The 24,077-nt window shown below is 45.6% G+C and overlaps 1 protein-coding gene across 3 annotated transcripts in view; it reads left to right on the top strand.

Moving 5' to 3' along the window:
* The window catches only part of col5a1 (procollagen, type V, alpha 1), a 352,300-nt gene that overhangs the window by 290,863 nt on the left and 37,360 nt on the right, over window positions 1-24,077 (top strand). For all 3 annotated transcript variants that reach the window (XM_059994251.1, XM_059994250.1, XM_059994249.1), the window contains 9 exons: window positions 1,103-1,156; window positions 2,608-2,715; window positions 6,431-6,520; window positions 7,730-7,783; window positions 9,183-9,290; window positions 10,131-10,238; window positions 11,339-11,392; window positions 13,862-13,915; window positions 14,011-14,118. In XM_059994251.1, the coding sequence (XP_059850234.1) occupies window positions 1,103-1,156; window positions 2,608-2,715; window positions 6,431-6,520; window positions 7,730-7,783; window positions 9,183-9,290; window positions 10,131-10,238; window positions 11,339-11,392; window positions 13,862-13,915; window positions 14,011-14,118 (738 nt within the window). The remainder of the gene's footprint in view (window positions 1-1,102; window positions 1,157-2,607; window positions 2,716-6,430; window positions 6,521-7,729; window positions 7,784-9,182; window positions 9,291-10,130; window positions 10,239-11,338; window positions 11,393-13,861; window positions 13,916-14,010; window positions 14,119-24,077) is intronic.

The following is a 24,077-nucleotide window of genomic DNA, read 5'->3' as shown; positions in this document are numbered from 1 at the left end:
TTTTTTTTGTTAATTTGTCCACTGTTGATTGGACTGAATTGTGTTGAATGGAGTTGTGATATTTGGAGTTGTTTGTTCCATTTTTCTTTTCTTTAGTTGCATTTAGCTGATTTGTTACTTTCAGCTGCAGTGTCTCCTGTTGTATTCTGCTGTATGCAATTGATTAAAGATTTAGATATTGCATTCCTTTAGAATTCTGGCTAAGAAAGTGGGTGTGTGGCGCAAACACTTTTCTAAGTTACTTGGTTTAGATTCAACACAAAAAAAAATCGAAGAGAAATCATGAAATTGTTATTAGTTCCCTGAGGTTTGTGATTTCCATTCCAGCTCCTCTTTCATAATGCCTGTGAGACCTGCCTTGTGTTATCTCTAAGCAGGTAACAAGTCATGCTCCTTGAGCCGGAATCTTGCTTCAGATATCGACTAAGAAATTGATGCCATTACCCTTGTACTTGGTGCCATTTATGACCTTACCCTCCACTCCCACGCGTTGATATTCGCCCTCTCTCTCCCAACCAGTCTCCAGTCCTCTACCTATCCTGCCGCCACTGTCACCACCTCCCACCATTGGCACTCTCCATCTTCAGGATCCAGATTCTTTCTCACACTCCCAATAGATACCCAAATTCTTCCTTCCCCTCCACCCTCCTGCATGTCAGATCAAAACCCAACTTTCTTTTTGAAAATTCCACCATTGCAGAGCGTAAAGGCATGATCCATTCTGTAGCTCAGGATGCCTTGAGCCGATCCACTAGCAAATTTTGCACTGACTATCCTGAACTGCCACTACCCATTGCCATGTAGCTTTTGTTTAGAACACCTTCTTCTTCATGACCCCGCGATAAAACATGGACAGGCCTCTGTACTCCAGTTGACTGCATTGACTGTGAGGCAGGAGTCTCTGGGGTTTGTGTACACAAGCAGCCCCGGACCTTTGAGGAGCCTGGGCTATGTACAGGGTGGCCTGCTGTCTCACCTTTTCCCCGTGACTTCCTGCGGAGCAAGCATTCCTCACCCAGTTCATTGGCGCCCCTCCTCATTATAGTTTTGCTGAGTTATTATTGTCAGTTACAGACTTGTTGTGTTTCCGTTTTCTCCGCAGGGTTTCCAAGGCAAGACAGGTCCGCCTGGTCCTCCTGGTGTTGTTGGTCCTCAGGTGAGCACCGACCCATTCGAACTTCACCCTCCAGAATAAGTGTGCAGTAGGAAACTGAATACTCAGTGAGCGGTAATAAAGATATAAGTTCATCTTCGGAATGCAGGGTGGATTTTGCTGTGGGATACTTTTAGTAACTTCTACACCAAGTCCCAGTGATTGCCAGACAGAAAAAAGCAGGGAGGCCATGTCACCAAGAGAAAGTCTGCAGATACTGGAAATCCGAGCAACACACACAAAATGCTGCCTGGCCTGCTGAGCTCCTCCAGCATTTTGTGTGTGTTGTAAGGTCATGTCACCCTTCTCTCTTCTGTATCAAGGCAGAGGAGACTGCAGATGCTGGAATCTAGAACAAATGCAAGATGTTGGAAGAACTCAGCAGGTCAAGTAGTGCCTATGAAAGTAAAAGATGTCTTCACTTTGGATTCAATATGATTTGTTGATGTACACATTTGCTTCCATACATATTGCTTGACTCACTTTCTGTTTTTGTTCTTCTCTCTTCTGGTTTGGATTACAGCCGAACGTGTACACTTACCCTGTAATTTGTTTTCTGTTCAGTTCATTAAGTATTTAAACTGATGGTTTAAACATCAAGTTAAAATTGTGTCTCTTCGGTCGAGACAAACTTAAAGCATCATCATTCATTTCTAACTATTGAAATCAATTTCAGGGCAAGTTTTAAATAAATAGACATGTTTGGACTATCAGGCACCAGAGATTCTGCAGATGCTGAAAATCTTGAGCAACATTCTCAAAATATTGGAGGAACTCGGCAAGTCAGGCTGTATCTGTGTAAGGAAATTAACAGTCGAAGTCCTTTGTAGGCTGTGTATAACCCTCTATGGATGCTGCCTTACTCGCACAGTTCCACCAGCATTTTATTTATGCTGTTTTGGATGAACAAAACAGGGATTTTTATAGCCTGAGCAGTATCGAATCATCTCTGATAGTCGCTTACCTGGAAAACAAGGTGCAGAGTAGGGAACGGAATGGAAATGGGCCATGGGACCCTCAGTTATCACAGGATGTGGAGGTTTTGGGAAGTAGGTACTGAGGATGGGATGTGTAAGGCAGTACAAACTGTTGGAAGATTTGGAAGATCAGCATGTGGGTTTGAAAGCTAGCTACTTGGTGTTGGGGGGGTGGAAAATTAGCAGAGGGGATCAGGAAGTTTGGGAGGGTGATGTTCATTTGAATGTGAAAGCATTTGGAAGTTTGGCATCGGGTGTGGAAGATTGCCACTTTGGAGGGGTTCAGAAGGGGCGGGAGATTTGGAGGGGGTGCATTGAGAGAGGAGGTTTTGAAGTGAAGGTGTGGAAGGGTTGGGAAATGTGATACAGATGGGTGGGAGGTTTAGAAATGAGCATGGGTTGTGGAGGATCTGAGGGTGGTATCACAGGTACAATGTTGCTATTGCTTTTAACAGCAGGTGCTTTACCTCTTGTCAGGGCCCTACAGGAGAGACTGGTCCCCTGGGGGAACGTGGCCACCCAGGTCCACCTGGACCACCTGGAGAACAAGGTTTGCCCGGGCATGCTGGGAAAGAAGGTGCAAAGGTGAGTGCTTGAGGCCTGACCAGAGTTCATGGAGGACATATCAATTGCAATCAGTCATCAAACTCGTAGATAGCCGGCAGAATATTATCAAATATTTTAGAGTCCCAGAGTACTACAGCACAGAAACACACTATTTGGCCGTTATTGACCTGGTCTCCTACCGAGTCACATTGACCTCCACCTGGACCATAGGGCTCCATGCCCTCTCATCCAAGTCCCACTTAAATTAAACCCGCCTCCAGCTCATTCCACACTTGTGCTGCCCTCTGAACGAAGAAGCTTACCCTCAGATTCCTCTTAAATATTTCAGTTTTCACCCTAAACCTATGACCTCTTGTTGTACTCTCAGCCAACTGAGGCAAAAAGGCATGCAAGCAAGCATTCACCCTATCTGTACCCCTCAAAATTTTGCATAAGTTCTCCCTCATTCTCCTGCACTCTGAGTGAATAGAGTCCTAACCAATTCATCCTTTCCCTATAACTTAGGTCCTTAACTCCTTGCAACGTTCCTATAAATTTTCTCTGTACACTTTCAAGCTTATCGATATCTTTCCCGTAGGAAGGTACCTTTCCATTCATAGAAACGTAGAAATCTGCAGTACATTACAGGCCCTTTTGGAATGTAACCTACTCTAGAAACTGCCTAGAATTTCCCTACTGCATAGCCCCCTATTTTTCTAATCGCTATGTCCCTATCTAAGAGTCTCTTAAAAGACCCTATTGTATCCCCCTCTACCACTGTCACTGGCAGTGCATTCCACGCACCCACCACTCTGTGAAAAACATACCCGGACATTCCCCTTATACCTACTTCCAAGCACCTTAAAAATATGCCTCCTTGTGTTAGCCATTTCAGCCCTGGAAAAAAACCTCTGACTATCCACACGATCAATGCCTCTCATCATCTTACACACCTCTATCAGGTCACCTCTCATCCTCTGTCGCTCCAAGGAGAAAAGGCCAAGTTCACTCAACCTATTCTCATAAGGCATGCTCCCCAATCCAGGCAACATCCTTGTAAATCTCCTCTGCACTCGATCTTTATAGCATCCGCATCCTTCCTGCAGTGAGGTGACAATCACACAGCAATGGTTGACATCTCGTAATGAAAGGCAAAATGCTAGGAAACCTCAAACAGGGACAGGGAAACAGGTAACGTATTCAGATCACTGGAACTGTAAACAGGATTAAAGCAGGTTCTGGGACGCAGAGGAAGAGATGAGCTGGAAAGTACAGAGCAATTCTGTGATGGGGTGGAAGGCTAGAGAGATTACATGGGAAGTGATAATGGTGCAAGGCAGTGTGGAAGGTGAGAAGCAGAACAACAGTCTTGTGGTATTGTAAAACAGAACAATTGTCTGATGATTTATCGTTGAATTGTCACTGTTTTATTATTGAACTCAGTCTTGAGTCCTGAATGCTTTAGTGGGTCTGGTTGAAAGATGAAGTCTGTGGCGGGCGGGAGAGGCAAAGAGTGAGAGAGGAATAGAGGGCTTAGATGACAGTATAAAATTCCCTTCATCCAGATTTCACCATGGTCTCTCCCCTTCCCATCTCAGAGATGACTTTCATTCCCACAGTGCTCCTAGATTACCTTATTTTCCAGCTATTTTAATTGCTTCTACCCTGGGTTTCCATCAGCACTACACAAGGACATGTTAGGAGCAGCAATGGGAATTCTAGAAGTGAGATTCCAGTGAAGTGAAGGCAGACTGCAGGCTTATACATGTGAGCTGCTCCGATAGGTGGAGTGTAGCAACCTTCTAACCAACAGACCAGATCCAAGGTCGGCAGTCCTACCACTGCCTCTCAGGAATAGTGATGGGACAATTGGCTCGCTAGTAGGTGGAGAAAGCTCCAAACACATCTCCGCCTTCAGAGAAGGTGGTGCTCATCATGGGAGTGCCAAAGACGAGTCTGAAGCATTTGCAGCCACGATTAGCCTGAGGTAGCAAGTCACCTCAGGTTCCTCGTTCACACCGATCTTCAGCCGATAGTGAGGATAAAGCAAAGGCTACGAGTCTAGAGAATGACAAGAGAACCAGGGCCTTCAGACCACCTAACAATCTTGTTAGTTAGATCTATTGTATTTGCATCAGTAAGTAGTTTTTATGTGGATTTGGTGATCTGTTCCCATAAGCCTTCAGCCTCATCCTATACGTTCAGATTTAATCTATTGCCGAATTTTGATATCTCTGCCTCCTCCCTTAACCCAGAAGTAAAATCCATAACTTTATAAATCGAAGAAAATTCTGACTTGTTCTACCATAAATATTTTAAATATAATTTATTTGACTGCTTTAGATCTACAACCCCTGTAGTGTCTGCCCCTCTCACAGTACAGCACTCCCTCAGTGTAGTTCCTGTAACTCTGTAACAGTCCCTCAGTGGAGTCCTCTCAACAATGCAGAATTCCCTCAGTTGTCCCCTCAACAATGCAGAATTCCCTCAGTGGAGTCCTCTCAACAATGCAGAATTCCCTCAGGGGAGTCCTCTCAACAATGCAGAATTCCCTCAGTAGAGTCCTCTCAACAATGCAGAATTCCCTCAGTGGAGTCCCCTCAACAATGTAGAATTCCCTCAGTTGTCCCCTCAACAATGCAGAATTCCCTCAGTTGTCCCCTCAACAATGCAGAATTCCCTCAGTGCAGTCCCCTCAACAATGCAGAATTCCCTCAGTGGAGTCCTCTCAACAATGCAGAATTCCCTCAGTGGAGTCCTCTCAACAATGTAGAATTCCCTCAGTTGTCCCCTCAACAATGTAGAATTCCCTCAGTTGTCCCCTCAACAATGCAGAATTCCCTCAGTGGAGTCCTCTCAACAATGCAGAATTCCCTCAGTGGAGTCCTCTCAACAATGCAGAATTCCCTCAGTAGAGTCCCCTCAACAATGTAGAATTCCCTCAGTTGTCCCCTCAACAATGTAGAATTCCCTCAGTGGAGTCCTCTCAACAATGCAGAATTCCCTCAGTGGAGTCCCCTCAACAATGCAGAATTCCCTCAGTTGTCCCCTCAACAATGCAGAATTCCCTCAGTTGTCCCCTCAACAATGCAAAATTCCCTCAGTGGAGTCCTCTCAACAATGCAGAATTCCCTCAGTGGAGTCCTCTCAACAATGCAGAATTCCCTCAGTGCAGTACCCTCAACAATGTAGAATTCCCTCAGTGCAGTCCCCTCAACAATGTAGAATTTCCTCAGTGGAGTCCCCTCAACAATGTAGAATTCCCTCAGTTGTCCTCTCAACAATGCAAAATTCCCTCAGTGGAGTCCTCTCAACAATGCAGAATTCCCTCAGTGCAGTTCCCTCAACAATGTAGAATTCCCTCAGTGCAGTCTGTCAAGTGTTTATTTATATACTTATTGACAAACTGCGCGGAATATTCCCTTCCGGCTGTTCGAGCTGCACCGCCCAGAAATCCTCCACTTTAATCAGAGCCTAATCTCTCTCTGACACACTCTCTTTCTCTCTCTCTCACAAACACACATGGACTGTCTCAGGACTCTTTCAGTACTCTTCCTCAAACCCCGGATTGCCCTGGAAACCCATAACATTTCGACCTGGGGCAGGCATGCTGCAGACTGAGTCATGAGGGAAAGGTGGAAGGAAGATCGTTAGATTTAGATTTTCAGTACCTAGGTTCTTCTATTCAACATTAATTACCTGCTGGCTTGGGCGTTGCCAGTATCTGATACTCTTTGCTCTGTTTGGTGTTCAGGGTGACCCTGGTCCAGCAGGACCTGTTGGGAAGGATGGTCCACCAGGTCTTCGAGGATTCACCGGTGAGCGAGGACTCCCTGGACCCACCGTAAGTACACACACCTTCCTTCACTGGTCGAACTTGTTCTCAGTTCCACTCTAACCGTTGTGCATTCCTGAGAGATGTTTTGAAGCTGAGATTCAACAGTGAGATTTCAAGATTTTGTATAATTCATCTACCGGGGTCAGTGCCAGCAATTGTGACTGCATAATTCTCGTATCCTCCATTCCCCAGGCAGATGCAGCACAGATCAGATACGGAGGAAACCTCCATCTGCGCTGGCCAATCAGTTGATTTAAAATACACAACTGACAGCTAGGCGTACTATGCCAGAAACAATGGGGAGGAGTAAAATAATGTTTAAAAGGGAAACGAAGGAAATTTGAAAAACAGTTTGAGGCTTTTGGGAAAAGGCAGTGGATTAGGGACTGTTGCGAGAGACAGCCTGTCAGCAGTGAGCCAATGGGACCAGACAAGAAGTGCAGATGATGTGGAAAGCTCTCTTTGAAGAAAGGAAAGTGTTTTCATTGATGGGTCAAGAACCAATCAACAACAGGTTATAGGTACTTGATAAGAGAATCAGGGAACTTAAGAAAATGTTTTTGTCACCCAGTGATGGGTGGCAGAAACAGATTCAATAGATTCTTTCAAAAGGAAATTAGATGGATACTGAGGCTGATGGGATTACTCTTGTAAAGAGCCATTGCAGATCCAATCAGCTGACTGTCTTTCTAATTATATCCCTGACCGGGCATTGTCCTGTGTTGTATAAAATAACCCCTCATTGAGTTTTGGGGGCTGATCTTACTGGTAAAGCTCCTGGGAGCTATGGCATCTCCTCAGGAACTGCATCAGAAACCGTGCTTCTATGCACAAAGACACATTTCCCAGCCAATGACTCCTAGACATGGCTTGGCAGTTATGTGGACCAAAACAAATATTGCCTAATGTCAAAGGTCTGGGCAAGCCTCCTGTGGCTACCATGGGAGCAGAACTGACTAAGTCAGAGCACAAGAGTTTCTGCAGACACCAGAGATCCAGGGCAACACACAAATTGCTGGAGGGACTCAGCAGGTCAGGCAGCATCTGTGGAGGGAAATAAAGCATCAACATTTCAGGCCAAAACCCTTCTTCAGGGTGTGTTGCTCTGCATTAAATCAGAGCAGGTTCCTCAATCCTTCTCAGTACCCAAGACAAAAGGTAGACTATGCATTTGGTGCATTCAGATACTGATTGTTACTTCTCGTCTGTCGACAGGGTCAGATCGGTTTGAAGGGCAGCGAAGGACCTCCTGGCCCCCCGGGCCCTCTGGTAAGTGAGAGGTAACTCAGTGAAAATAAAGATCCAATGCCCAGAGGGATGCCAACTCTGATTTTTGCCTGATGCCAATCTCGTGACATCTTCTGCATTTGATCACCAAACCTAATCAAACAGCATCTAATTTGCCACATCTATCCCATTTTTCAATCTAAAAACATTTGCTTTGCCAAAAAAAAGTCCTCAAGAATCCAGATCTCCAGACCAGTCCTGAAAGATGGGTGACTTTGCCAAGGCAGGGTCTAATTCTGAAATAGTTGTCAAAATAAGCGTTCCTCACTGCTTACTGATGAGCTGAAACCTCGGTTTCTACAGTGTATCAGAAACACCTGAGTGGGTGTTTGAATCTGAATTCACTTGGAAAGGTGATTGCAGAGTGAGTGAGTGAGTGTGTGTGTGTGTGTGTGTGTGTGTGTGTGTGAGTGTGTGTGTGTGTGTGTGTGTGTGTGTGTGAGTGAGTGTGTGTGAGTGTGTGTGTGTGAGTGTGTGTGTGTGTGTGTGTGTGAGTGTGTGTGTGTGAGTGAGTGTGTGTGTGTGTGTGTGTGTGTGTGTGTGTGTGTGTCTGTGTGAGTGTGAGTGTGTGTGTGTGTGTGTGTGTGTGTGTGTGAGTGAGTGAGTGTGTGTGTGAGTGAGTGAGTGAGTGAGTGAGTGAGTGTGTGTGTGTGTGTGTGTGTGTGTGTGTGTGTGTGTGTGTGTGTGTGTGTGTGTGTGTGTGTGTGTGTGTGAGTGAGTGAGTGTGTGTGTGAGTGAGTGAGTGAGTGAGTGTGTGTGTGTGTGTGTCTGTGTGAGTGTGAGTGTGTGTGTTGCCAGTAGTCAATCCTGTTGACAGCCTGCACCTCAACCATGTGCAAGTGGGATTTTTACCCCAATATCAAGCAGGAAGACTTCAATAAGGAAGTTTGGAGATCGATGTGAAGAGATTTATCCTGTTTCTTAGGAAGCTCGCCACTTCCCGAGTTTCTTTCGAGTAACAAAAGATTGATCCATGCACATGGAAAGCAATTGAGGCCTGCAGCCTCCCACAGTAAAGGGCAGCCTGTTAGGTTGAGGAAGGTGAGTTGAGGAGCCTGTTCTGTACCTTCCAGAAGCTCAGCATTGGCACCAGATGTACAAGAATAGAGGCGACGTCAAAACAAGGGCATCCTGTCATGAAATGGATTCTTCCTTCTCCGGTTAACAAATAGAGTGGTGGATGGATTCTCAGCTTCACTTCCCTGTCCCTGCTCACCCTGAATCACCTGTACCTCACAATCCCTCCTGAACCCAGCCTCAGCAATCAGTTATCAGAAAGTTGAAATCCCTTCAATACTTCTCATAATTGAGCCTGTAGAATCTGGGATTATTGACAGTGTTGCATGGTTTTAATCTTTAACCTTGCTTTTGTTTATCACAGGGTTCTCCAGGTGACCGCGGACAGGCTGGGCCAGCGGGGCCGATTGGTCTCCCCGGCCGACCTGGACCTCAGGGACCTCCAGGCCCTGCTGGTGAAAAGGGAACCCACGTAAGTACAGCTTGACCTGATTGAAACAGTGTACATTGTCAATTTAGCTTTCTGCAGGGTGTATTAACAGTCGAATCACCACTCTGCCCTCATTGTTACTCCACTGGGAGCCTGACTCAGTGTCAGTGTACCTTGTCACTAGAGCTTTCACCGATCTCTGTCTACCCGGTCACTACACTGCTTGCCTTACTCTGTAAACACTCACATTACACTGGGTGTCTCACTCTGTATACACTGTCACTACACTGGATATCTCACGCTGTATACACTGTCACTACACTGGGTGTCTCACTCTATACACTCACTACACCGGGTATCTCTATACACTGGCACTACACTGGGTATCTCTATACACTGTCACTACACTGGGTGTCTCACTCTGTAGACACTGTCACTACACTGGGTGTCTCTATACACTGTCACTACACTGGGTGTCTCTATACACTGTCACTACTCTGGGTATCTCACTCTGTAGACACTGTCACTACACTGGGTGTCTCTATACACTGTCACTACACTGGGTGTCTCTATACACTGTCACTACACTGGGTGTCTCACTCTGTAGACACTGTCACTACACTGGGTGTCTCTATACACTGTCACTACACTGGGTATCTCTATACACTGTCACTACTCTGGGTATCTCACTCTATGCACTGTGACTAAGTCCACACTGATCAGTGTTACAGGACATTGAATAGGTCTAATGATTACTCATCATTAGGTGTAAGCCAGTGCGGCCTGGAAGTCCAAAACCTACAGTGGCCTGTTAGTGGTGCACAAGTTGGTCTAGCTTGTTTGTTAATTGTCATTGCTCCTGTCTCCTTATTCCATTTGCAGGGTGAGAAAGGTCCTCAGGGTCCAGCTGGTCGAGATGGAATCCAAGGTCCTGTAGGTCTCCCAGGTCCAGCAGGACCAGCAGGCCCACCAGGAGAGGATGGAGACAAGGTATGTAAATGGAGAATACACACTAAAAATAATACTCTGGGTTCAAAGGAAATGCAAACCAGTTTCAGGGCTCATTCTTGGACTGATCAAAAGTAAAAGTGAGATGGTAATCTTATACAAATCATCCCTATGACGACCTTGGAGCACTAGGCATCATTCCAGGGAGTAAGGGGATTCTCAAAGATAAGAGATGATAACAATTAGAGAAGATTGGCCAAGCAGGGTCTGCTCTCTTTAGGACAGCGAATATAGGTCGATGCTATGGTAGTGTAAACATAAAGAAAACATTTCTAGCTTGCAGAGACGTTAGAGCTCTGGCCCACAAATGTTTTGCCATTAATTAATCAGTGAAGAATTCAGGTAGAGGTACCTGATTCTGCATCCCATCATGGAGATCACGGTGTTTCCATGCATGACCGAACGGTAACTGTGACTTTAACACTGAACCATGAGTTGATGGGTTTGCCCCAATCTTGTTTCATCTGTGTGCTGATCATGTGATTAGCATGCTTCAGTGATGTCACTTGACACACAGTGGTTCTTTCAGAATGTTGGTTGAGAAATTGAATCGTGTTCAATTTCTAATCACTGGTTCAAGATGACACTTGGAAAAGTCATGTTTTGATAACTTTTAAGCTGGAGGAGAATCTGATATAAGTTGCATCTTTTGAGCTTATCTGTGTTATCAGCCCTAACGTGGATGTAACCAACCTCGATGGCGTGGCGGTTAGCATGATGCTATTACAGCTCGGGCCATTGGAGTCTGGAGTTCAATCCCAGCACCGTTTTGATGTTCTCCCCGTGAACCACATGGGTTTCCTCCGGGTGCTCTGGTTTCCTCCCACAGTCCAAAGGCGGACCAATTAGTAGGTTAATTGGTCATTGTAAATTGTCCGGTGATTAGGCTAGTGTTAAATAGGTGGTTTGCTGGGCCTGTAAAGTGCTGTATCTCTAAATAGAATAAATAGAAAATGATCAAGTCTTGATCAAGCCCTCCTCCAAATAATGAATGTTCAGCTCCACGCTCAAGGCCTGAGCCAGACTCTGAATATATTTTGTCAAAAGACCGATAATCTTTGTTCCTTACTTTTCTCAAACAGGGTGAAGCTGGTGAGCCAGGACAAAAGGGCAGCAAAGGTGACAAGGGTGAACAGGTGAGAACTGCCATCAGTCCTGCCGGTTCCAAATGGGAGGGCGCAGGCCTTCTGGCTGGGTTAATCCCACTGCATCCAACAAGCACCTCAGACCTGGGGTTGCACACATCAGTCCTTCAGTCACGGTTGTGTCACAGGCTAGTGGGGCAGATGTCACTCCAGGAGCAGCCTCTCACAGGGTAAATTCAAGAAGTGAGTTGCTGTCATATCAAAAGAAAGAAGTAACATTTGCTGGCATGATCTGAGATTGATCCGAAGCACCTCTCAACTAAAACCTACAGATTCAGTGTCATAATACAATTAAAGAATTTAAGACACAGGAGCAGAATTATGAATCTATTCTGCTCTGCTATTCTATCATGGCTGATTAATTACCCTTCATAACCCTGTTGTCCTGCCTTCTTCCCGTAACTTTTGACGCCCTTACTATTCAAGAGTCTGTCAACCCCTGCTTTAAATATGGCCTTCACTGCCATCTATGGCAAAGAATTCCATAGATTCACCACCCACTGGCTAAAGAAATTGCTCCTTATCTCAGTTGTAAAGAAACATCCTTGTATTCTGAGGCTGCGCATTCTGGTCCTGGACTTCCCCCACTATAGGAAACATCTTCTCCATGCCCATTCTACCTAATCCTTTCAATATTCAATAGGTTTCAGTGATCTCACATCATTTTTCTAAACTCCTGCGAGTATAAACCCAGAGCCAATAAATGCTCCTCATAAGTTAACTCTTTCATTCCCATGATCATTCTGGTGAACAGTCGTGAGATGTCAGAGTGCCCACACAATTCCACAGAAAGCAGTGTATTGTAATCTATTGTCTATGATGATGGGATGTGAATAAATTCCGATGGTTGATCCACATGAACACCTTTCTTAAAGATAATGCCATGGGATTGTTTACACCTGAGGAAGCAAGTAGGACCTCTGTTGACCATCTCGTCCAAAAGATGAGCCTGAGGACACAGTGGTTCTGTGGTATTCATGTCTGTATTATTCATAAAAGGCTGTTGGTCAGTAGAATAGAGTCCTCTGCTTGAGGGATGCAAGAGAAGTTGTCAGTATGTTGTAGCCAACACGTATTGTTCACTGAGATGGATCTGATCACATTCTGGCCCCACGTGAAATGGTCATCATCCAACCATGAGTTAAAATTATAATCTGATCCAAACACCACCTACAAAGCACTACAACTGAACAATGAACCCTGCTTGCACTGTATCTGTAATACACACAAAATGCCAGTGGAACACAGCAGGCCAGGCAGCATCTATAGGAAGAAGTACAGTCGACGTTTTGGGCCAAGACCCTTCGTCAATACTGTATTTGTGCCCATTCTGAAGCTCTGGCACTGTTAGTTCTGAAGCAAAAAGTTGTGAGTTCAAACCCTGATCCCGAGACCTGGGCACTAACCTCTAGACTGCACAGTTCAGCATAGAGGACTTGCAGCTCTCTGGAATGTGTGTGTGCCCTGCTTCACAAGAGACATTAAACTGATGCCTTTTCTCACAGGTAGAAAATACATATTTTTTCAAGCGAATATGCTCCTTTGCTTGCTATTATGAATTATGTTACTCGCTATTTTTGAATGCTTGCTTGCTATATTGAGTGTTTTGCACCTTGGCCTCAAAGAAACACTGACTCATTCAGCTGTATCTATGTACGGTTTGAATGATAATTAGACTTGATTCGATTTGAAATCCCACAAGACTATTTCAAAGAAAGGCAGGGAAGTTCTATCTACCCTCCCAGCAGCTTTCTTCAAGTAGACGGTCACAGTACTGTCTGTGGGAGCTTGCGGGTTTCTGTATTTCCTGCAAAGTTGACTATACTTCAGGAATAGTCCATTAGCTGGAATTCACTCTCAGATATGTCAAGGGCCATGAGAAGCACCACGAAGGGCTAAAGGAAAAGGTGGCCTATAAATAATCAAAATGGGTGAAGTACTTGAACTCAAAGAGCAGGCTTGGGCCATTGAGATTTTGCTATATTGGCAACTCTTGTGCTTTAGAAGAATGCTCTTAGCTCGAGTAGGGCACTGATCCGAGATCCAAGGAGAGGCTTGATTGGATCCGCAGTAGTAATGTTTGAACAGGATAATTCCATGGCATTTCATGGGAATGTTCCTGTCATTCCAGCTTGGATACAAGATGGTGAATTGATCTATTTACAACAAGGAAGTAAAGGTACAGAGCAAGTCTACAAGTGGCTTCATATTAAATCCCTTTGCATTTTCTGGATTTAAATCCATAGTTGAAAGTTACCCTCCAAGTTCTCCCAAGATTGGTGGTAAGAAATAAAGGCTGAAAGTCTGTAAGACTTATAGTTAGTCCACATTAAAATGAGCAGAGAGGCCACAGACATCCCGGCAAAGGCAAAGTAGTTTGTCCAAATGATATTTTACAGATATGACCTTGTGTCCTATACAGTAACGTTCACTGATGTCCTTCTGATCATCCATTTGCAGGGTCCACCAGGTCCTCAAGGTTCTCAAGGGCCCATTGGACAGCCTGGACCAGCTGTGAGTACTGTGGCTATTCCTCATAGCTCAACCATTTCTTAAGCAGCAGAGTTCTTACTGAGTGTTCTGACGGTCCTGCCCTGCTTGTGTTCCAGGGTGCTGATGGTGAACCTGGTCCCAGGGGACAGCAAGGTCTCTTTGGCCAGAAAGGTGATGAAGGCCCAAGGGGTTTCCTTGGTCCTCCTGGTCCAGTTGGTCTTCAGGTACGTTACTGGAAATCTGCTTTAGCCCATCCTTATTGTTAACCACCCACAAGTTTGAAGCGCATTCATTTCGGAATCTTTGTTTTTTTTTGTCTTACTTGGAAAATCTTGCATGAAACCTGAGTGATCTGCAGACTTATAACAAACAGAGGACAATGAAAATCTTTTATTACTGATTATCAGTCTGTGGAAGGAGCAAAACTATTATCTATGAGAAGAGTATTTCCAGAAGGAGGTTCAGGATTTCTGTAGGAGTCTGCATTGATGTCACCTGCCACTGCAGAAATGTCATTGCAAATAATTTCCACAATTTCTCTTAGAAAAGCTCTAGTGACATCAGAGACGTGTTCAAGGAGAGTATATTTACAGTCGTAATAAAAGCCATTTTTTCCAGAAAATGTTATCAGTGTCAGAGATGTATGGCTGGCAACTAGGATAAATCTAATCTCATCCTGCTCAGTGTGCCCCTGGAGATAGAGGGCACCCTTGATCATGGTCGTTGGGCAAGATGGACCTCATGGTTAATGTCGGTGGCAGCATTCCCCTCTGATACCGTGGTCCAGCACTGTAGCTCCTGTTCCCATAATTCAACTCATCTGTATAACACCATAAGTAAAACTTGTCAGTCAATAATGGGGACTAAATCACAGAGCTGCTCCAGGCTCTATAACTCCTTTTAGAAGTTCATAGTTCAAAGTAACATTATTATCAAAGTTCTCATATGTCACCATATACAACTCTGAGATTCAGTTTATTGTAGGCATAGTAAATAAATCCATAATAGAATAATAACCATCATTGAGGAAAAACCTCATCAACTTGGGCGTTCAACCGGAGTGCAAAAGGCAACAAATTGTGCAAATACAAAAAGAAGTAACGAGTAATAATACATAAATAAGCAATAGATATCAAGAACAAGATGAAAAGTCCTTGAAAGTGAGTCCATTGGTTGTGGGAACATTTCAACGATGGGGCAAGTGAAGCTGAGCAAAGTCAGCCCCTTTGGTTCAAGCGCCTGATGATTGAGGGGTAATAGCTGTTCCTGAATGTGGTGATGTGAGTCCTGAGGCTCCTGCAGCTTCCTCCTGGTGGCAGCAGTGAGGAGGGAGCATGTCCTGGGTGGTAGGGGTCCCACTTAAAGGTGCCGTACCTACTTGGTCCATGTAGCCCTTCAGAAGATCCTGAAATCTGTAGATCGTTAAGTTGGTTTAAAAGTACTTTGCTTAAAGGCAAATTACATGCTGCAGATTGCAGTGAGGGTAATTCCAAAGAGGTAAGTTTAGGTTGTTCATAGCCCGCAGAAAGTTGCTGTGGTTCACCGGCGCCACCTTGACATTAGTTGATTTGTTGTTAAAATCTTCATGTGGCAACCTACCTCCATGAGTTCGAGTCAGTAACTGAGACAGCAGATTGTTACAATTTTGTGCTGCTCTTTGCATTGTAAGTGGAAGGGCAGTGTATACGTGCATTTAGGAAGGACTCATGATATAAATATTTTTGCAATTTAAAGTGATTGCTGGAAAAGAGGAACGTCAGGGTGGCAGAGACTAGTTGATAAAATGCATATGTGATTCTTGGGTTTATTAACAGATGAAACATCCTCTAACAGTAAACATTACATCTGGACACAGTTGCTGCATGGAACCCATTTCTGGACTTTGCACTGCTGGAAATAATACAGGTTCCAGTTAATTGCTCCATCAGGGCAACCACTTATTTGGGACAACTCTTAAAGAAGAAAACTAATTGAGAAAATAGCCTCGTTTCCCTTCATTTATTTGGGACACTGTGCCACTTAATTGGGGCAGTCAACTGTTGCTGAACGGTTTCAACACAGCATCAGTGGCATGAATCTGTGTGGCTGTTAGAAACAACTCCGTGATACAACGAACAGTTTTTAAATAGCACCATTTGTGCGTTCAAAATGCAGCGATTCTAGTCATGGATAGTTAGCAACCAATAAGCAGTAAGTCCATTTAGAATTGTTTTGATCAGGGCAGTTTCAAGCCTTCAGGAAAAGAAACAATTTCACTACTTCAACAAGTTAGAAACTATGAAGATTCTGAAGGTATTGTCAATCACCTTGAATGTTACAATGAAAGTGAAGAGGCAATTCATTATCTGCACTAATTTTGTTCACTTACAGTCAGTCAAAAGGACACAGCAGTGTGTTGGTTGTCCATCGTATCGACAATGACACTAAAATCTGTCTGGGAGAGTTCTAAAGTGCAAGTGACAGTTCCACTCCCTCAACCTCGGAAGTTCAGGTCCGGTGTGTGGTGAACTACATATACCTGTCTGGACACGCTCTCCCCCCCCCCCCTCGCTGACTGCTCCTGTGGCTCCTCCCACAGACCCCAGTATAAAGGCGATCAAGGCCCGAGCCTGGCCTCTCAGTCTCCAGGATGTAGTATGGTGGTCAACCACTGCTTGTTCCTTCTTCCAGTCAATAAAAGCCGATACCTCGCCTTTACGTCTCAGAGTGAGTTATTAATGGTGCATCAATTTAATTGACTGGAAGTTTTAAAACATGGAAAGCGTTTTACGTCCGGACAGATTGGACTTGGATCCCCAAGACCCTGAAGCAGCTCTTGCCTTTGAACTCTGGCTTGCAAGCTTCCAATTATACTTGGAGGAGGTTAGTGCAACTGAACCCGCTGTTATGCACAGAATTCTCCTCTCGAGGGTCACCTCAAAAGTTTTTTCATTTATCAGAGACCTGTCAACCTACGAAGGGGCACTGGACGCCCTCAAAAGATAGTACCTGCGGCCGGTGAACACCGTCTACGCAAGACATTGTTTAACTACGCGACGACAGCGGCCTGGAGAATCGAGTGCCCAGTTTCTCCGAGCCCTACAGACACTCGACCGACCTTGTGACTGCAAAACGCTCACGGCAGAACAGCATGCGGAGCTGCTAGTACAAGACGCCTTTGGTACAGGAATTAGGTCAGTGTATGTGCGCCAGCAGCTGCTGGAAAATGCCAATCTTACCTTACGCTCAGCGATTGAGACGGCCGACATGCTGGAGGCTGCTCTGCACAACGCTGACGCTGTCCAGCTGCACGATCCCCGCCGGTTCCGTGAACACCTCAAACCCCGCCACCGCCGGTTCCTGCGAGCGAATTTGCCAACGCCGCTGCCAGTCACGATTCCACAAACTCCCCGAACCCGACCACGGCTGCAGCCAGGCGAAAGCCTGAGCTGTGTTACTTCTGCAGACTCGAAAAGCACCCCCGAAAATGCTGCCCGGCCCGAGAAGCGACCTGCTCCAGCTGTGGGAAGAAGGGCCATTTTGCCAAGGTCTGTAAGTCTGAACCTCGAGCGGGGTCGGGCAGCGCTGCGTGTGAGGCATGGGGGCCGCCATCTTGCATGCCCAGATGCGGGTGGCCATCTTTGTCGGCATCAACATGCCCTGCCCCCGACCCAACGGTGTTTACCGGGTACCAAGACGGCAGTTCAACTCTGGCCACCATAACCCTCAACCAAAGCACCCCACACCAGCTTGCAAGGCCAATGATGGACATCCTGGTGGAGGGGCACAGGACTAGCTGCCTGTTTGACATGGGCAGCACTGAGAGTTTTATTGACCCGGACACAGTGCAACGCTGTGGACGCGTGACACGGCTGGTAAGTCAGAGAGTCACCTTGGCTTCTGGGTTGCATTCCACAGACATCCGGGTGGGTTGTGTAGCGACATTGGTGGTGCAGGGCACAGAATATCGGAACTTTGCGCGACTGGTCATGCCTCAACTGTGCGCACCTGTACTATTGGGGCTGGACTTCCAGAGCCTCAGGAGCAGTTCAGGTCCAGTGTACGAATAGTCATCACAATTGGGTTCTTTCTTGGCTACAGTGGATAACAATAATAACTTCTTCTGTGCCTCATCATGCTTCTGCTCTCCTTGAAATGTTGCAGAACCACCTTCTTGGCTTTTGGATCTCACAGTGATCTCAGTCGCCCAGTCCACTGGAGCCAACATTACATACTATGTCAAGCATGTCCCTGTTTCACAGGGCATGAGGTCCGCCGGCTGCCCTTACCTGGTCTAGCCAGCCTGTCAAAGCAGTGCACTGGGTGGTGGCTGCCATCCCACACACACAGCTGCTTGAAGGCACGGGTGAAAGCTGACTGTCCAATGGGGACCATTGCGAGTGAACTCCCACAGCCACTGATGATCCTGTGGTTTCTGTCTCTGGAGCTGACGTGAACAGCCTTCGGGAGGATGAACCCATGAAAACATCTGGCCAAATACTAAAGACCTGTGCTCATCAACTGGCTGAAGTGTTCACTGAGATCTTTAACATCTCACTTCAGCAGTCTGAGGTACCCACCTACTTCAAACTGGCTTCAGTTATACCATCAACACACACAAAATGCTGGTGGAACATAGCAGGCCAGGAAGCATCTCTAGGGAGAAGCGCTGTTGATGTTTTGGGCCGAGACCCTTTGTTGGGACTAACTGAAAGGAAATATACGAAGAGATTTGAAAGTAGGAGGGGAAGGGAGAAATGCAAAATGATAGGAGAAGACCGGAGGGGGTGGGATGAAGCTAAGAGCTGGAAAGGTGATTGGCGAAAGTGATACAGAGCTGGAGAAGGGAAAGGATCATGGGACAGTAGGCCTAGGGAGAAAGGCACTGTTGACACTGTTTTATCCCCCCCTTGTTCAACCTCTTCCCACCTATGTTCATGACACTTCTCACGCTTTGAATTTTTTCAATGATTTTAAGTTCCCTGGCCCCCACCGCCCTATTTTCACCATGGACGTCCAGTCCCTATATACCTCCATCCCCCACCAGGAAGGTCTCAAAGCTCTTCACTTCTTTTTGGATTCCAGACCTAACCAATTCCCCTCTACCACCACTTTCCTCCATCTAGCAGAATTAGTTCTTACTCTCAATAGTTTCTCCTTTGGCTCCTCCCACTTCCTCCAAACCAAAGGTGTAGCCATGGACACTCGTATGGGTCCCAGTTATGCCTACCTTTTTGTTGGCTTTGTGGAACAGTCCATGTTCCGTCTATACGGGAATCCGTCCCCCTCTTTTCCTTTGCTACATCGATGACTGCATTGGCGCTGCCTCCTGCATGCATGCTGAGCTCGTTAACTTCATTAACTTTGCCTCCAACTTTCACCCTGCCCTCAACTTTACCTGGTCCATTTCCGACACCTCCTTCCCCTTTCTTGATCTTTCTGTCTCCATCTCTGGAGACAGCTTATCTACTGATATCTTTTATAAGCCTACAGACTCTCACAGCTAACTGGACTATTCCTCTTCCCACCCTGTTCTTGCAAAAATGCTATCCCCTTCTCACAATTCCTCCGTCTCCGCCGCATCTGCTCTCAGGATGAGGTTTTTCATTCCAGGATGAAGAAGATGTCTTCCTTTTTTAAACAAAGAGCCTTCTCTTCTTCCACCATCAACTCTGCTCTCAAACGCATCTCTCCCATTTCCCGCACATCTGCCCTCACCCCATCCACCCGCCACCCCACTCAGGATAGGGTTCCCCTTGTCCTCACCTACCACCCGCCAGCCTCCAGGTCCAATATATAATTCTCCGTAACTTCGGTCACCTCCAATACCAACGGGATTCCAATACCAAGCACATCTTTCCTTCCCCCCTCTTTCTGCTTTCCACAGGGATCGCTCCCTATGTGACTCCCTTGTCCACTTGTCCCCCACATCCCTTCCCACCGATTTCCCTCCTGGCACATCCTTGTAAACGGAACAAGTGCTACACCTGCCCTTACACTTCCTCCCTCACCACCATTCAGGGCCCCAGACAGTCCCTCCAGGTGAGGCGACACTTCACCTGTGAGTCGGCTGGTGTGGTATACTGCGTCCGGTGCTCCTGGTGTGGCCTTTTATATATTGGTGAGACCCGACGCAGACTGGGAGACCGTTTCGCTGAACATCTATGCTCGGTCCGCCAGAAAAAGCAGGATCTCCCAGTGGCCACACATTTTAATTCCACGTCCCATTCCCATTCCAATATGTCAATCCATGGCCTCCTCTACTGTCAAAATGAAGCCACACTCAGGTTGGAGGAACAACACCTTATATACCAGCTGGGTAGCTTCCAACCTTATAGCATGAACATTGACTTCTCTAACTTCCGTTAATGCCCCTCCTCCCCTTCTTTCCCCATCCCTGACATATTTAATTTGTTTTTTTCTCTCTCTCTGCCCATCACTCTGCCTGCTCTCCATCTCCCTCTGGTACTCCTCCCCCCCCTTTCTTTCTCTCTAGGCCTCCCGTCCCATGATCCTTTCCCTTCTCCAGCTCTGTATCACTTTCACCAATCACCTTTCCAGCTCTTAGCTTCATCCCACCCCCTCCGGTCTTCTCCTATCATTTCGCATTTTGCTCTCCCCCTCCTACTTTCAAATCTCTTACTATCTTTCCTTTCAGTTAGACCTGACGGAGGGTCTCGGCCCGAAACGTTGACAGCGCTTCTCCCTATAGATGCTGCCTGGCCTGCTGTGTTCCACCAGCATTTTGTGTGTGTTGTGCATCTGCAGATTTCCTCGTGTTTGCTCAATTATACCATGGTAACCTCCCTCAATGACTTTCAACCAATAGCACTGACATCCACTGTGATGAAGTTTTTTTGAGAGGTTGGTGAAGGAACATATCAACTCCTGCCGGAGAAGCGACTTGAATCTACGCCGGTTTGCCTACCAGTGCAACAGGTCCACAGCAGATGCCATCTCATTGGCTCTTCACTCAGCCCTGGAGCAACGAGACAGCAAAGATGCTCTTTATCGACTACAGGTCGGCATTCAATTCTGTCATCCCCCCAAAACTAATCAATAAGCTTCAAGACCTTAGCCTCAATAACTTGTGCAATTCTTGTATGGATCCTCAATTTCCTCACTTGCAGAGCAAAGTCATTTTGGACTGGCAACGACACCTCCTCCACAATCTCCATTAGCACAGATGCACCACAAGTGGTGTGTTTAGCACCCTGCTCTACTTACTTTACACTTATGACTGTGTGGCCAAGCACAGCTCCAGTACCATATTCAGTTTGCTGACAACACCACTGTCATAGTCCAAATCAAAGGTGGTGATGAGTCAGCATAGAGGAGAGAGTTTGGCTGAGTGGTGCCACAGCAATCTCTCACTCAATGTCAGCAAGACCAAGGAGCTGATTATTGACTGCAGGAAGAGAAAACCAGAGGTACACAAGCCAGACCTCATTGGAGGGTCAGAAGTGGAGAGGGTCAGCAACTTTAAAGTCCTCAGTGTTATCATTTCAGTCCTGGGCCCAGCATGTAAGCGTAGTTACAAAGGAAGCTCAGGGGCGCTTCCACTTCTTTAGGAGTTTGCAAAGATTCAGCGTGACAACTGAAACTGACAAACTTCTATGTGTGGTGGAGAATATATTGCCTGGCTGCATCACAGCCTCTTACAGGAACACCAATGCCCCTGAACAGAAAATCCTACAAAAAGTAGTAGATACAGCCTACAGGTTCCCCCCCGCCCCCCCATCCGAAGGTAGAGCGTTCCTATGAAGCCGTTTGTAAACTGAAATGTTGTAAAGCGAAGAAGCAATTACCATTAATTTATATGGGAAAAATTCTTGAGCGTTCCCAGACCCAAAAAATAACCTACCAAATCATACCAAATAACACATAAAATCTAAAATAACAGTAGCATATAGTAAAAGCAGGAATGATTTTCCTATATAAAGTAGAAATAATGGATGTACAGTCTAGTTTCACTTACCAGAAGGCAGCAAGCACACTGGAAGGTTGACATGTGGTGGTGGTGGTGATGATGGTGTGTTAGGCTGAGTCGTTGGAGGTTGGAGTGGTGGGAGGTACAGGAGACTGGGGTTCAACGCATGCACGATGTCTTTATTTCGTTCACCACGATGCTCACAGACACAGTTCAAAGCTATGGCAGCTTGATGCTGAGTGTAGTTCCCAGGGAAGGTGCTAGGCGGCGCCACTGTCACCGCTCGGGGTGCGCTCTGCCTCTATAACAGCTCGCTGCAAAACAAACGCTGAACTCTATTTTTGCTTTTCGCCTTTTTTCGTAAAAGTGAAAATCCTCTTCAGATTTCTTTTGGTTAGCAAAAACAGGTACTAATGTAGGTCTTTCGTAAAAGCGAAGTGGCGTAAACGAACTTTCGAAAAGCAGGGGATACCTGTAGTCCCTCACGGGTAAAGCCCTCCCCACCATTGAGCATCGTGCAGGAAAGCAGCATCCATCAGCAGGGACCCAAGTCATGCCCTCTTCTCACCACTGCCATCAGGAAGAAGGTGCAGGGGACTCACACCGCCAGGTTCAGGAGCAGTTATTACCCCTCAACCATCAGGCTTTTGAACCAAAGGAGATAACTTCACTCAGCCTCACTTGCCCCATCTTTGAAATGCTCCCACAACCTACGGACTCACTTTCAATGACTCTTCATCTCAGGCTCTTGATATTTATTGCTTATTTATTATTAGTATTATTTCTTTACTTTTGTATTTGCACAGTTTGTTGTCTTTTGTTCCTTGGTTGAACACCCAAGTTGGTCCAGTCTTTCATTGATTCTGTTATGGATTTATTGAGTATGCCCACAAGAAAATGGATCTCGGTTATACATAGTGACATATATGTACTTCGATAACAAATGTGCTTCAAACTTTGAGGTGCCCCAGAATGGACACTGAAGTGCCTTCACGGAGTGCTATCCCTCCCTGGTCACCCTAAACATGGCAGTGTACAATGGATGAATTCCTCCATTAGTAACTAATAGGAACTAATACACAGTTTTATAGTGCTGTACTGTAGTAGCATAGATAGTGTTTGGTTTCTTCTGTATTTCATTTAAATACATATTGTGTCACTCAGTTGTCCTTTTTATATGTTTTTAACTATTTCCATGAAACTAAGAATAATTGGGTCAGCCACTTAACTTGGCCAAAATGGACTGGTCCTGCTGTGTTCCAACTAACAAGAATCAACTGAATAATCAGATCTAGGTGCAGGTGTGCAGAGGGAGCTGTCTACCCTTCTGTCCACAGACCTAAAGTCCATGCCTACATAACAGGCATGGGCAATAAGAATAGAAAAGAATACTTTCCAGGCAGTGGAAAACTATGAACATTCTTTATATAAGCACACAGAGTGAATAGAACAGTCTGAAAGCTGCAGGCACAAACTGAACTTATGGGGTGTGACCTGATAGTGATAACCTTACTGAGCAAAGCCACAAAATGATCAGGGCCATAAACAGGAGTTATTGGATTGCAAGGTCTATGACAAAGATAGTGAAGCATTGAGGGAAACGGTGGTTCAGAACAAGATGAGAGAAAATGTAATAAAAGATCATTGAAAGGGGAAATCAGATTGTTAAATAGAGTTAAGTAAAAGAAAATTGTATTTCCAGAACAAAATTGTTTTAAAATTAAATTGGCATGACCATGTTCATATATTCTGATGTTCAATTAAATTGATAACCATTCCTTTAAATTGGAGAACTACATGTCACTTTACAAATTAAGTTGAAAGAGGGAATTCAAACTTTATAGGCTAATATTTATTGACAGGAAGTAATAATTAACAACAAAACATCTGAAATATGTGGTAGATCAGTCAAAGCCAGTCTGGGTTTGTAATGTGTAGCTCATACCCATGAACAGCATTGACCTGCTTGAAGAGAAGGGTGGGCGGGTAAATATTAATTGGTCTTCCACTTATTTTCTGCCCTCCATCTCTGTCTGGCCATACTGTCACACACAGATGTAGAAGGATTCTTCATTACAGTTTTCATAACAATTTCTTTTGACCAATCAAGGTTGTTAGCCTTGACCTGTCCTCTGAACCTGGAGGACTAGTGGACCACTCTCGGTCTGCCCTCCACCCTTTGACCTATTTAGTATGGGTGACCCTACCAGGAACCAAAGCACAAGGCCCCGACTCTAGCCAATAAGGCTCTCCGAGTTATTGAGGCACACGAGC

This window comes from Hypanus sabinus, chromosome 18 (assembly GCF_030144855.1).
Source record: "Hypanus sabinus isolate sHypSab1 chromosome 18, sHypSab1.hap1, whole genome shotgun sequence".
NCBI lineage: Eukaryota > Metazoa > Chordata > Chondrichthyes > Myliobatiformes > Dasyatidae > Hypanus > Hypanus sabinus.
The sequence above is the reverse complement of the archived record's forward strand: the minus strand, read 5'-3'. Positions and strand labels throughout refer to the sequence as shown.